This window comes from Uranotaenia lowii, chromosome 2, assembly GCF_029784155.1.
Source record: "Uranotaenia lowii strain MFRU-FL chromosome 2, ASM2978415v1, whole genome shotgun sequence".
NCBI lineage: Eukaryota > Metazoa > Arthropoda > Insecta > Diptera > Culicidae > Uranotaenia > Uranotaenia lowii.
In genome coordinates, this window is record NC_073692.1 from 208,231,718 (window position 1) to 208,246,894 (window position 15,177).

Sequence of the window (15,177 nt, forward strand, 5' to 3'; positions counted from 1 at the left end):
AGCTGTTTGTAGAATTTTGTGGCAACAACAACATGGTGATCGGTGGATCGCTCTTCCCCCATCGACCAGCACATAAGGTCACTTGGGTACCCCGAAATGGCCGAACAGAAAATTGACCACATCTGCATCAGCTGAAAATGGAGAAGGAGCCTTCTTGATGTCCGCAATAAACGAAGCGCAGACATTGCATCTGACCATCACCTCGTCCTTGGCGAGATACGACTGAGAGTTGCGCGTGTCTAACGGCGCGAGGAGAAAGTCGGGTGTCGATACGACGTCCGCTGGTTGAAGAATCCAGAGGTGAAAAGGGCATACGTTAAACAGCTAGAATCCCGAGCCTCGGAATTGCCGACAGACGATACAGTCGAAGAACAGTGGTGTGGGATCAAGAATGCTTTTATCACGACGAGCCATGGTACTGTCGGTAAAGTGTGTGGAAGAAGAAGTGAATAGATGTCGGACGAAACTTGGAAGATGGTCGATGATCGGAGAAAGGCGAAACTCGGAATTGAGCAGGCATGTACCGGGTCAGCCAAAGCAGCAAATGTTGCACCGTCTTTTCGCTGACATCTGGGATACTGCTACATTCCCGGCCGACTGGATGCAAGTATCCTCGTAAAAAGGAGGGGTATCCCGAAGAAAGGAGACCTGACAGAGTGCGGTAACTGGTGTAAGACTAGCCACTAGTCAGTCGGCAGGCGTCCCAGAGATTCCCTAATCAATCCCTAGGGTCGGCAAGCTTACTGATAAAATGCAAAATGCAGAGAATTTCCGGAGGAAGAAACAACTCCACCTTCTAGCTTAAACTTAATTTTATTGGGGAGCACAATCCAAGCTTAATTCCACCACTTTAAATATAACAACAATGGGTAGATATCTGACCTGTGTTACGGCTACCACCTGGTACTGGTCCTCGGTTGGTCCGACCCTGGGTTCGGTGAGGTCGAACTCGGTCCAACGGCGTCGACGCGGCGAAGTAGCTGGCGGCATTCTAGGTTAGCGACCAGCGGCAGATACGGAGCAGTCGACGGGTAAGTCGCAGTGTACCTGGCCCCACCTTGGGTGCTGAACCAGGCACGGAGTTGTCGAAAGGCGAGGCTGTCGCAGGGTAAGCTAAGTGTACCTGGCCCCACCTTGGGTGCTGAACCAGGCACGAAGATGTCGGAAGGCGAGGCTGTCGCAGGGTAAGTTGAGCGTACCTGGCCCCACCTTGGGTGCTGAACCAGGCACGGAAGTGTTGTTGGCCGGATCAAGTTCGCAAGTGAGAAACTCACCCGAACTAGCGACGGAATAATGCGGCGAAACCAACGGCTGGTTTAAATACGGAAGCGATGGGGTTGCCTTTATTGTAACGGCGAACGTAACCTCCCAAGCGGCAACGGTTTAAGGGCAGATTCTTTTGTGGGTTCGTAATGAATCCGATTGAACGGCGACGACTCAGCGGTGGATTGAAATTTCATCCAAAAACAGCGGGGTCCTAAATATAGGGTCCAAATATCAGATGATGTCGATGGCGAGAGCAAAATGGCGAATTTTTACCTGCTGTCCGAATATGTGATTTCACACAACTTATCACAATATTCTATTTTCTTCTATAGTTCTTTCGCCAACGTTCAAATTTGAAATGACGATGGCCGTTCATATAACGGGCTTTGGACAGCAGGCAATCGTTGCTCTCGCCTCGCGCCTTTTTTGCCTCGTCTAATTCCATTCGCCTCTCTTTATTTCGATTCGCCTTTTCGCTCTGCTGGGTAGCTTGCGGCCTCTAGTGGTGAGTAGTGGAACTGGTGCTCATGGCTGCGTGCTTTTCGTGGAAGTTTTTGCCTTCCAGAGGAATAGTTCAACCCCCAAAATATTCACTGCATATAAAACTACAAACTACGAACAAAATCGCTGAGACCTCTTTCGAGAGACTAGCAACGCTTACACTGGCGAGGCATAACGTATATCTGTACAACTCTCAAAGAACTCTGCAAAGTGATCCTGAACAGGATCCAGGAGAAAATCGACGCTACACTCCGACGGCAACAAGTTGGATTCCGATCCGGACGATCATGTGTGGACCACATCACAACGCTACGAGTCATACTGGAACAAATTAACGAACTCCAGGACTCTCTTCTGCTGGTGTTCGTTGATTTCGAAAAAGCATTCGACCGACTGAACCATAATTATCTGGGCGGCTCTAAGGCGAAAAGGAGTACTAGAGAAACTAGTCCATCTCATCGAAGCACAATACGAGGCATGTTCGTGCAAGGTCTTGCATGACGGTGTCTTGTCCGAACCAATCCTGGTAACTGCTGGAGTGAGAAATCCCTTTCTCACTCCAGCAGTTACCAGGATTGGTTCTTGTCACCGCTACTTTTTCTAATCGTAATGGATGAGATTCTGACTGGATCGATCGACTGTGCACCGAACCGAGGATTGCCGTGGAATCCTTCAACAATGGAGCAACTGAACGACCTTGACCTGGCGGCCGATATTGTTTTGCTCGCCTAAACACAACCGGATATGCAGAACAAACTCGACGACCTCACCGAAAGTTCCAAGGCAGCAGGTCTCAAAGTCAATGTAGGAAAGACCAAGTCGATGGAGATCAACACAGGAAATCCGTCCAGTTTCGTAGCTGGGCAACAGGTTGAGAAAAAAGTGGAGTGCTTCCATTATCTTGGTAGCCGGATAACGCCTGATGGTACCAGAAAAGACATCGCAGACAGGGCACTAGAAATCGAGATTCGGGAAAGTAAGTGGAGATGGATTGGACACACGCTGCGAAGAGATGAAAACGAGATTTGCAGAGAGGCCGTTGACTGAAATCCAGATGGGCATCGATGAAGAGGCAGGCCCAGAAGCTCGTGGCGGCGTAGTCTAGCCGCTGAAATCCGCACAGTTGACGAGAACCTTGGCGGCAGCAAGTGAAGACTCCGGATTGCCAGCACTGGAGATCTTTTATCTCAGTCCTGTGCGTCGGTCAATCGGCGCCGGACCCTTAGGGGTTTCAAGATTTTCACACCCGAGCAACTCCAACGCCATCAATTCCTCAAGGAGGGTCAGCAGAAGCAATCTGCAGCAAATTTCTTCAGAAATCCGGCTTTTTTTATGAGAATTTCTGTGTCCATGGAAGGATCCCTGAACTGTGTTTTGGGTGTAACTTCAAGGCGTATGCTGCTATCAACGGATTCTCGGTGACGTACTGAAAGCCTTGCATAACGAAACACTTTGGTTTCGATGGATTCACAGCACAGTAGGCTTCTGTAAAAAGCTGGTTTTTCGCTTTTAGGGCTTTAGGGTCAACAATACTTACCTGCCATACTCACAACAGGTATATAAATGAAGAAACATCTCATGTAATCCATCTTGTAGAAAAATTCTCAGCTTTACGATGTGGTACCGGAGATGAATTAAAAATAGCACTGATGGGGTCTAGAAGGACATTTACGGAAAAGTGCCAGCGAGCATCGTCGAGGGCGTTCGCAATTGATAGAAGGATTGTATTGGGTTCGTAGGAGACAGGTTAGATCCAACCTTGAGTTTTTTTTTCATTTGATGTTGTTGGATTTGATTAATCAAGCAGGGTTACAGCTTTGTAGCGTTTTTAAAAAGTACGGGAACTTTATTGTCATCCTGTATTTATCGATGTGCTTTAAGGCCAAGACAGTTATAAAGCAAGGGTCAAGACACTACAGGAGTCGTTTCTTTCGAAAATATTTGTAAAATGGCGCAGGTATTTTTAGACACATCAATTTATTTTTCTAATGTTTCAATTATCTTGCACTAGCAACTCATAGGTAAACAGTATCCAAATAACAAGTGTTCTAGAAAAGCTTCTTGTTTTTGTATGTGGTGTTTCCTTAAAGTACCTTCTCGATGATGTTTCCTTCTAATGAGTTGCTCTTTAAAAATTTTGCACTTAAGACTGGACTACTTTTTGAAAATTGCATTGTTCATTGCTTTAGTAGACACGTTTTGAGTAATTTACTACTTTACTATTTTGCCCCATAGTCCTAAGTGAGCTTGCTGAACAAAGTTGTAGAACGAAACGAAAATTTATGACCAGTTTTTTAGACTTTAAAATACAGCAAAGAAAAAAACACCTTTTTTTAATCATGCCATAGAAATTGTGAATAATTGAATGTATCACTGAATCTATATGATAATAGTTTCTACAATGAATACCACAAAAGTGGTAACAAGTCACGAATGAGCAATAACCAAAACTTTTTTGTATGGTACTCTTGCGTTAACTACTTACATAACTATTATTATTCTTCGAAAACAACTGAAACGAATATGAAAGATTGTGATTGCCATCAATAGCTTAGTCCGTAGGTTTTTGGGAGTTTGGTTGTTTTAACACAGTCTAATTCATTGCAGAAGCGTTATCGTTGGAAGGGTAAAATCAAAGACGCTTTCAAGTGCATACATCATTTTACAATTTATTTATTTATTTTCAAATGAGTTTTTTTGCACGGATTTTTGTTGTGGGTTTAAACATTACTTTGCATTAATACACATTGTTGGTAAAATAATTTACTTTTCCTAATATCAATATTTCGCTACTTTCAAACTTAACGCTCTTTTTTTCTAAATAAGACTTATCGCTAAAAGGATCGTGAAGCTTGGTAAAATGATTTCAGAATAATATCGAAAGAAGAACAAAAGACATGCATTAAATCTTACACTGCATCTCATGATTGTTTTTTTTACAAACAGAAAATTGAAGCTAGCCATAGAACTAATTTGTGATCCAATGCTTATTACTCTGTATGACTGAACTACAATTAGTTTAAACTACACTCGAATTTCGATCTAGACAGACGGTGGATATGTTTGCATGTTTTCCCGCACATCTTCTCGTTTTTTAAATCATAAACCATATGCATCATCAGTACTGAAGTGCTGCGTTGGAAACGTATGAACGTTGCCCAACTGCCTTTCTGGAGGTTTGATCAGCCGGTGACCACAATACTATTATTTGGTCGCTCCATTAGCTGCACTTTTGGGTTGTTGCAGTTTTTTGTATTCTTCGAAAAGGTGCTTCATATCATCGAGCGCCCGGGCAATCTGCTGCGAAAATCGTTCGGAGCTCTGAAATTGGAGGTTGCATTAAATGATCGTGATATTGATTTGAGATTTTGGTAAAATAGGCATTTCATTCAAACATACCGTCGTCCCGCATGCCTTCTTCGAGGAAATGTGGAAGAAAATCAGATCCTCGCCGGCCACGATGTAGGACACACCGTAACCATCGTCGGCAACTGGACCAAAACCTCCGCCAGCGCTTATGCAGTTCGGGTGCTTCTTCAGATCCATCTTTGAAGTTTGCCCGTGGGGCGTTTGGCTGGTTGAAAGACGCCACGGTTCGCTCAGCACTTCCTTGAGGAAGGGCGAATCCACCTCCAAGTACTTGGACACCACATACAGACAGAAAAGGTGACGATCAATACCCTTGCCGCACATGGCATCCTGATAACCGAGCTGGTGCCGTTCGCAAGCCTCGTTCAAAAGTTTGACACGTTTTTCGACCTAAAACAAATGTTGAAAGATTTTGTTAACACTTTATACCTTTTGCCTATTTACACATGTCACTTACACTGCACTTTGGATCACTCATGGCGTTAACCCATGCAACGGACTCAATGGTACAGGGACGCACCGTTTCTGTGCGTCCTTCGCGGAACAGACGGGTCATCGAAGCTTCGTATGTTAGGGAAAACTTTCCGGCATCTCGGAAATAGGCCAACTGCAAGGCCATCTGTAGGAAAGCATCCGGCGATAGGCGACACTTCTTCATCAGACCCTTTCCGTAGGCGCTGTGCACGTAGCAACGAAGGTCGACATCCTACAATAATGGTTTGACTTTGGATTCACACTTCCAACGGAAGATATCAGAATAAGAGGGTACTTACGTTCAGCAGCTGTTGAGCTGACAGGTAGGCCTCGTTGATCGCATCGAGGGCAACCTTGTTGTCCAAATCGAACGCCAATCGTTTCGGTTTGGGTGGCTCGAATTCCGGTATGCCCAGAGTATTTCCGTTTTCATCGTATCTGTTTATTCCCAACATACATCGAACACAGAGAAAAAAATTAGTTCCATCGCTGACGGTGGCTTTGTGGCCAAGTTAATTTTTGAGACAAATCGGCAAGCATTGTTAGTTTTTTTTAAGACCAATCATGCTTCTTAAGCTAATTATTACGTTTGCTAAAAGTAATGTGCTAACGAGATTATACTAGATCATAGGTCGGCAACCTGCGGCTCGCGAGCCGCATGCGGCTCTTTGGATACCAAGCTGTGGCTCTTTGGCTCACTGCGCAAATATTATACATATTTTTGAATAAAATATTTTATATAAAAATGCGGAACCGATAATTCAGTCCTGTGACTTTGCACAAGATTTTTCATAGATGAAAAAGTTTTTTTTTAGATTGCATCTGCTGGAGGAATAAGCGGATAAGACAAAATGGCAAAATCGGATTTTATGAATCATAATTTTACATATTTGATTTTCTCTGTTTTTGAAGTGTCAGCCTAGAGATCAAGTTTTTTTTCATCATTTACCATAAATGCAAAAAATAACTGTTGTTATCAAATAACAAAACTAAATTCAAATTATTTATTTCCAAAACGTGTGTATATTTTTAAATCAATCGAACACAATTTTGAGCCAGAAGCTAGTAGGAAAATCAAAGATTATCATTTACAAAAAGTAGTCTCATCGAATTTGTTTTAAGCACTCACAACCTCTTTTTGTGCTCTATGAAGAATTTTCAGTTGGAATTTCAAAAATCGTATTTGAATTAATCAACCATTTAAAAAATTATTTAAAACTTTGATGCGTAACAACATAAAAATATTGGAAAAACCACCAGTCCTATTTATTTGAATTGAGTACCATAATTTTAATGTGTCTTAATATATAGTATTCCAGCCAATATAGTATTTAATAAAACTCCTGTGTTGGCTGGTTTAACTAAACTTGTCCAGATTTTCAATGAAAATAAAGGAAATACCAGCTCCGGTCCGGTTGCCCGGAAGAAAAAGTCCGGTTTTCTCCCAAATTATTCCCAATTTTTACGGAATTCCAAAATTTTCACTTGTTTTAGCGAAATAAATTCGCATGCATTTTTTTCATTGTGAGATAAGTTTTTCACGCCACTGATATACCTCGGTAAAAATAATTTTGTGTGTGTTTTTTCAGCTTTTTTCTTGCCTTTTTATAGAAAAATATCCAGATTTTGGCTGGATTTGCCCGGATATTACCTGGTTTTAAGTTTAAAATTTAGAAACCTAATGCTCGGATTAGCCCGGTCGGCCCGTAGCCCGGCTTTAAAAAAAAAAACTGGAATGCTTACACAATTAAAAACCAACAATGTTTTTAAATAATTCTTTAATAAAACTAAGAATTGAGATTAAATATTAAAGTCTGACAGCTTTTCAAACTCTAATCAGCATTGAAAATGAACGAATATTTGAATTCTGGAAATCTATTCTTATTCAATCGAACACACAATATTGAATAATCATATGTAACATGAAATGATATTTGCCATGAAATGAATTTGCCAGTTGTAGAAAATTATGAATTATGCTTGATGTCATGAATTTTGAAAATTTTCTAAATTACAAGTGACACTTGTAACCCGTTATCAGGAGCATAATTTTTGAAGAATAAAATTTTCGGCTTCATTAATTTCAGCTGAATATAACTTCATACTTCTGGATTTTGGAAAGGATTAGCTAAATCTGGGAGAAAGTCATGAAAAAGCTTGATAATTTTAATTAATTTCCCTTTGCTTTGTTATTTTAAAAACTTTTCATTGCCTAAGAATGATAAATATTCTGCTTATGTTAATATGTTCAACACTTTCACTGTAACATCATGCAAAGTACTCATTTAAGCTTGGTATGAATTCTAAATATTCATGACCCGATATTTGCCAACGCATTTAAATTGATATAAAATGCTAGAAGAGTTAACGATTCAGAAGAGAATCCATGCAATTAATGGTAATCAGACACAGATTTTTCAACTTGTTCATTGATTCATTCATATATTTTGTTTTTTTTTTTTAACGAAAACAATAAATCTTTAAAGTGGCTCTTTCAAACTCTGAAATTTTGAAAATGTGAAGTTTTTGGCTCTTCTGACTCAAAAGGTTGCCGACCACTGTACTAGATTAATAATAATTAGTTACACCGAAACTTCAATTGAACTAACTCTTGGGCTAGTGTTATTACCAAATTTACGTTGCAAAACTGTCGATAGAACGTGCTAGACTACGAATGCTTAAAATCTGTTTATGACGCAAATCACAGTGAATTAACATATTTGATCGGACCTTATTTCTAGTTCAATCAACATCAACATCCAAGATTAATCAACCATCATGTGAGGTTGATTGCACTTATGAGAATTTTCAGCAGTCGATTGCTTAAATAGACATATACAAGTTATGCGATACTATTAGCCCAAGTAACACCGATTGCTTTATAAAACTCCCCAAGCCTCTTATGGAACCAAAACTTGGTTCAGAAGCCTGTTATAAAACTTTATTTGTTACTTGGGAGGGGATATCTTAAGGGATGAATCGTCCTTAGGGATGAACCATCCTTAGGGATGTAAATCCCGAAAAAAAGCGATACGGTTCAAATGTCTGACACTAAATTTCAGTAGTATGGGTAATGTTAATCTAGATACACATTCTTTCCATTTCAGCCATCGTCTTCTGTCGGTTAAAGGGGTTTTTAAGCTTTAATTTATCCCAACTGCAATAGAATCATTTAATTACTCTGAACTATACTTGAGAAATTGAATCGCAGCTCTTCGAATGAAAATCAGGTTAGCTGACATTGAAGCTCGATCTTAAGCTCAGCTCAGTTATTCTCAGTCAGGTTTTAGAAAACGGCACTTTAACATTTATGCCTCCGGTTTCAGGAATTTGATTTGGAAAAGCAGCCGAGAGTAATGAAAAATTCACCCAAATGTGTATAATAGTTCCAAAATAGTGAAACTCGGAGCTCACTCGTAGTTGATTTGGAAGATAACGAATTTAATTTGAGACACATAAAATGCAGGTATGTAGCTGAAACCGTCATTTTAAACCATTGAAGCTCGTAACTAAATCCAAAAGAAACCCTTCCCTCAATACCATTTATTCAGCTTCAATGTGAACTTTTAATACTCCTGTTTAAGTGTTTATGATACTTTTGATAGCTTGTTTCTCCTGATTCTCATCATTTTATAATGCAAATTTATGTATTCAGGAAAGGATGAGCAACATGTTCATGCGCTACAAGTGTTTCTTAAATCAAATTAATTTTTTTTTCTCCCACTCGTTCTTTAAAAACAAGAATAACAAATATCTCCCAACGATATGCTCGCTGTCATAGCCATTTTCTATTTATTTACACGGATAAAAAACTCTATAAGTTGTTATCAAAATTCGTATGGTTGGCTCATCTATATCACATATTTTTGGTTGAACCCATAATATTGCTTTATCAACATCGATTACTACAAACAAACTAGCGTTTATGTAAAGTTGATTTGGCTGTAGAGGATTTCTCAACCTCATATCGCTAAAATAATTCAACAGCTAATAGATTTGGCTATATTTTTCTAGTCTACATTATAATATCTGATAGTTATTTGTTTAAATTCACTGATGCTTGACTGAGCTTGAGTTTGTTAAGTAAATTGTCCGACTTAGAGGAAGAAAAAAAGCCAGTAGTTATTTCTCGTGGAAGAAATCAACCAACACGAAGTGGAAAAGTAAATACGATTTATTTTTTTCAGTTGATTTTGTCTCAATTTTTTTTTAAATGTTTTCAGATAGAGATGTGTGGGTGCATTTTGACCCTCGAGGGATAGGCCCTGGGTGAAATAATAAACAGCGATGAATAAGATCATATCACGTAAGTTACATAGTATTCTTTATTTATCACTATCATATTTTCATAACACCTCTTATTTTATTTCAGGGCGCCGGCCGAAAAAAAACAATAACAGCATTTTGTTTCAGGGCCATGGCGCTGGCTCCCCCAGCAGAAGCGAAAAAAAACAATGAAATTAAAATTCATGCCGTTGATCGTATAATTAAAATGAAAAATAAAATAAAATTGTTTCATTTTAAATAGAAAAACAATGCATTTTATCTGTTCAAATTAATTTTATTAATATTTTGAATCAACGATTTCTCACGTTCACGGGGAGCAGCATGTACAGTAGAAACAGCCATACGAATGATTGAATGAAAATTCCTGTTGGATTCTTAGCACCGATGCTATCGCTAAATCAACCATTTATCCTTTCGTGGCAAAGTATCATCTGATTGTTGTTTTGATCGTTTTTTCGGGTCAGAACCAAACAACCATATTTATGTTCATGTAGACTCGTAAAATAACTGATAAATCTATATTTTTTTCTCCGTGTATTCACAACAAATATTCTAGAGATTAAAATAAATTGATCCATGGTATTTTTCTTCATGGGCTTATCATTCATTTTAGAGAAATTTGAGAAGATTTGTCAAAAATTTCAAAAATCAAATTTTATTATGTTTTTTTAAAAAAGTAGTTTTTGGGAAATTGCTTATATTTCTACAGATTTAGAAATTCTCTTGTACCTAACTTTGAATCTGAATCAATCATAAACATCTTCCTGCATCTAATGAACAAAGTTTTGTCGAAATTTGTAAAATCGTATTACAATAAATTAACAATTAATATGATACTATTTTATCGCATCAGTAATTAATATACTTGTTAAAAAAATATAGTCATGTGTTAAAGGGTTAAAGACATCTTTGATTTTAAGTTTTTTTTTATCGAGATGTTAAAGCATTTCAATAGTTTTAATGTTGTATTCAAGGTAAATCACAGTTTATTCACAATATGTGTCACAACACACAGGACTTAATCGCAATATTGAAAACAGCATTTGTGACTGAATCAAAGCTAGCGAAAGATTCCTTTTAATTCATCCACGGCATAAGAAAAGTCAGATACCGGTATTTCGATAGCAACTAACTATCTTCTTCAGCGAGCGTTTTCAATTTTTTCAACACAATTCACACATTCACAATGAACAAACAAGTTATCAAATAAAACAAAAAGCGTTCCAACAACTGAGTATTTACTATTTAAACTAAATCGTAACTAAATGAGATGAACCTTTGGGATAGTATTTTTCAGTACAATTCGCACCTGGAAAATTGAGAAATCTTACGGGAAATGAAAGTATGATAAATACCGCTTAATCAAACAGAAACAGTTTCGTGTCAATTTGATCACTTTTGACGTCTAAGACAAAGTTGAGTCCGACTTACCCAGAAGCTGATTGCCAACTTATCAAGCTTAACTGGCTGTCTGCTGATAACTGGTGTAACATTTAACCCCAACCCCAACCAGTGCACTTGCACCCTTCTTGCACCAAAGGATCTGCTAAATCTGACACCAAAGGATCAAACTTTTAGGGTAAAATCATTAGATCGTAAACATTTTTGTCAGTTGAAAACAAGTAGTGAAAAACAAGTATAGAATCAGCATCTAGCTCCGACTGTTTAGGATTTTCTACTGGTTCTGACCTGGACAATCCGAAGTCCCCAGATAGAGAAGTGATGAAAATAGATTCAGGTGAAACTTCGTCCGTAGGTAAATAAACATGAAAAATCTCATTATTATATATATGAAAAATTCTAAAATGTTTGTTTTTTTTTTCTATGGTAAATTTAGCTTATGCTAATAAGGATAAAAGGCAGAAACGAAACACACTTAACAATAATTTTTTAACAAATATATCTAAGAAAAATCTTTCGGGTGAAAGCTCAGATGATTCAGATTTTTCGACAGGCTCTGATCATGATGTCAGATTCTACAGAACAAACTGAAACTTCGGAAAGTTCAGATGAGTCATCGTCGATAGGTAGAGTTTACAAAAAATAACATTAGGTCTTTTAAGGAAAATTTCATAACATTTTAGGAAAGAAGCCTGGTAGAATTGGACCAAAAAAAGAAAAATTAAACTTCCACGATTCTTCTGCAGAATCAGAAGTTGCTGGTGCTGAAGTTGCTAACAAGAATTAGTCCACTTCTGGAGAGTCAACTGGCCATTCATCAAGACCCCGAAAAAGCCAACGAAAACAGGCAGTCTGGAAACTCAACTTGCGTAAAAGGCTACGGAACCAAGGGAAGGCGTACGTAGATTCTACCGAAAAAAGCGACCAGTTTAACAGTTGATTGCAATGAATGAACACATATGCAGGTATTCTTGTGTATCTATTTATTAAGGAAGAAGAGATATTTTAAGTTTTCAACAAATTCCAGGAATTAGAATCGTGGAACTTGCAAACCTCGTTCATTATGAGTTGCATGGAAATTTGTAGCCCGAAACAGCTAGTGTCTTACTGAAAAAACTCGTTGCATACATACAGGTTCTAAAAGGATGCGATCATATTGTTTGGAGTTAGAGGGGTGCAAGTGTCATTCTTGGGATCAGAAGGGTGCAAGGAAAAAATATCAAAAAATTAGTTCTCCGTTTTAACATAAATATCGCAAAAACTTTGGTTTTTCCTTCAGAATCATTCATTTTATACCTCTTGAGACACACTCCATCGGAAGTTGAGTAGAAAAGGCGATTCGATAATTTTCATTTAGAAACAAAAAATTGAGGCCCGTTTTCCCGGAGTCATCATTTCGGCACTTGCACCCTTCTGATCCTAAGCGCTTCAATTATCAATATATGAACCGTTAATGTCCGTAGATTTTTTGGATGCGTAAATTCGTCTGTCTTTAAATAAATTTTATATTATTTAACTGATTCAATAATCGATTCTTAGGAGCATATTTTAATTTAAGTTCAAAGATTTCGAAAGTCTTCCGATTGATATTTCGGAAGACCGTTAAAGATTAAAGCAGCTTTAAAATTTCGTTGAAAATTTTAAGCATTAACATTAGGCTATGATCATTTAGTATCCGGGCACTTTATATCGGTGATGGCTACGTTAATAGAGCTCGGTTATGCAAAACTTTAGTAGCGTTGTGTTGGTTATGAAAAGGACTATCTTGCCTATTTTTGATAGATTTTTAAGTTAACGTGTGTTTGAGATATTTACGATGCAAAAAGACATGGTAAAAATAATTTTGCACAAATTTGCTCCTTTTACGCATTTTGCTCCTCGAAAATTCTTCATTGTTGACTTGAAAGCTCATGAACGGTTGATTTTTTCTGATTTTTTTTTCGGACCAAATGGTTAAGAAGTATAAGTTAAGTAAGTAGAAATTCAAACCAACCATCGGAGTGCAACCCTTGATCTTAAATATGGTAAAAAGTTTATGGTTATTGGGGATAACTGAATGCAGAATCCTTAAATAATGCAAAAAATCCATTTCCGGCAGGCAAAAAGTGTTGCCTGACTAGTAGACACCAAGTAAATAACTAATAATGATCAGTTCCAAAGATCGCAATCTGTGCATCCGGTTTTTACGCAATATGACAGATGTGTTCAGATGGACAAAAAAATTCATGTTAGAACCGGATTTAAGAGATCAAATTCTTCGAGATGTCTACTTATGAAAAGATTCCAACCAGATTCCAATTGCTTTTTCCAATCATTGATAAATATATTTTTTAAATATTTTTACATTAAATGTCATATTGACACCTTCATTTCCTCTATAGAAAGTTTTTCGATCAAATGAATAGTTTTTAAAATACACACGTTTGTAACTGCCCGGATACTAAATGATCATAGTCTTATTCAGAGTAGTGGTCAGAATCTAAGTGAAAAAGAATTTGTATTTTGCATTTTTTTCAAAATCAGTATTCAAATTCCAATAACAAAATACAACAAAAATTTCAAGATTCTTCAGATATTCCTAATCTAATTCATGTTAATCTAAAATTAATTAACAGAATTTTATTTTGGGTTTTGTTTGCTAAGAACTACACTCAGAAAAATACTATTATGTATGCCATAAGATTCTCTTATGAAGTGGCGCCATAAGAAAAATTAATGAAATTCATAAGATTGTCTTATGACGCGAATGAATTCTGAAGATGAACGCCTACTTCAATGAGAGGTTGTTGCTTTTCATAAGAGATTCTTATGGAAACAGTAAATCACTTTCTAATAAGAAAAATTCTCGATATTTCATGCTGAAAACATTCACTTTATTGTTTGCCAAATTTGTTTAAAATTAAATCCTTCATGGTCACCATCAGCAGCGCATCAACAGACGGCTCCATCAAAGTTTTTTTTGCCGCATCTCAATCTTCGACCTTTCGTTTTTTGCCGATCAGCTTGCTGAAAAGTAAACAAATAATGTATTTTAGTTTACTAATATATTCAACGTTCACACCAAAAACATCAAATCGAACTTACCGTGCCGGAGATAACAATAACATTTAACTTTGAAGGAAAACTATAATAACTATGAACCGGTGATAGCTTCGTACTGTTAGATGATGGAAAAAAAACTGATGCTATGAATGAATGTGTTCATCATTTTTTCACAATGCCGTTTCATCTATTTTTCATAAGAACATCGTATGAAAATTGAAAAAATTTCATAAGACTCTTATGAAAAATTAGTTTGGACGCAAAAAAGTGGTTCATAAGATGTATCTTATGAAATTTATAATAAGATTTCCTCTGAGTGTAAGATTTCTGATTCAGTTATCAAATCCAGAATTCAGGTTCAGAATTCGAGATTCAGAATCCCCATTTAAAAATCTGAAACCATACCCAACATCAGTCAATTGGCGAAAATGGAGAGTTGGAGCGATCCAAAACGTGATTCGGAAGTATGGAAAGGAAAGCAGCTTCGTGGGCAAAAAAAATATAGGTAGAAACCGGGTCCGGTGAACAAAACTTTGGACCGGAAAGTCATGCGTGCTTATGCCATTCGGGATGTGACCAAAAAGTGGATTTCCCGCTCCGTATCGTCCATCACGCCAAGGTAAGATTGGGACTAAGAGACAAAAGAAGCCGGAGCAAAGTCAAAACAAGCTGCTTCTGTCAAACCAAGAGCTCGTAAATTTTATGATCAACTGCTGTGAGTGGTTTGTTAAGCCACGTGAGTCTGGCATGCATTTCGAGCCGTTCGTGAACACTGACACAATAAATACAGCTGTTTACGACCGAGAGTGCCTTAACCGTCGTCTGCTACCCATGATC

General features: G+C 37.7%; 1 protein-coding gene across 6 annotated transcripts in view; it reads right to left on the bottom strand.

The window, feature by feature from the left end:
- Positions 1-3,725: 3,725 nt before the first annotated feature.
- The window catches only part of LOC129740991 (carnitine O-palmitoyltransferase 1, liver isoform), a 120,606-nt gene continuing 109,154 nt past the window's right edge, over positions 3,726-15,177 (bottom strand). For all 6 annotated transcript variants that reach the window (XM_055732676.1, XM_055732674.1, XM_055732673.1 and 3 more), the window contains 4 exons: positions 5,910-6,048; positions 5,594-5,842; positions 5,167-5,526; positions 3,726-5,088 (listed from right to left, as the gene is read on the bottom strand). In XM_055732676.1, the coding sequence (XP_055588651.1) occupies positions 4,972-5,088; positions 5,167-5,526; positions 5,594-5,842; positions 5,910-6,048 (865 nt within the window). In that variant the 3' untranslated portion in view covers positions 3,726-4,971. The remainder of the gene's footprint in view (positions 5,089-5,166; positions 5,527-5,593; positions 5,843-5,909; positions 6,049-15,177) is intronic.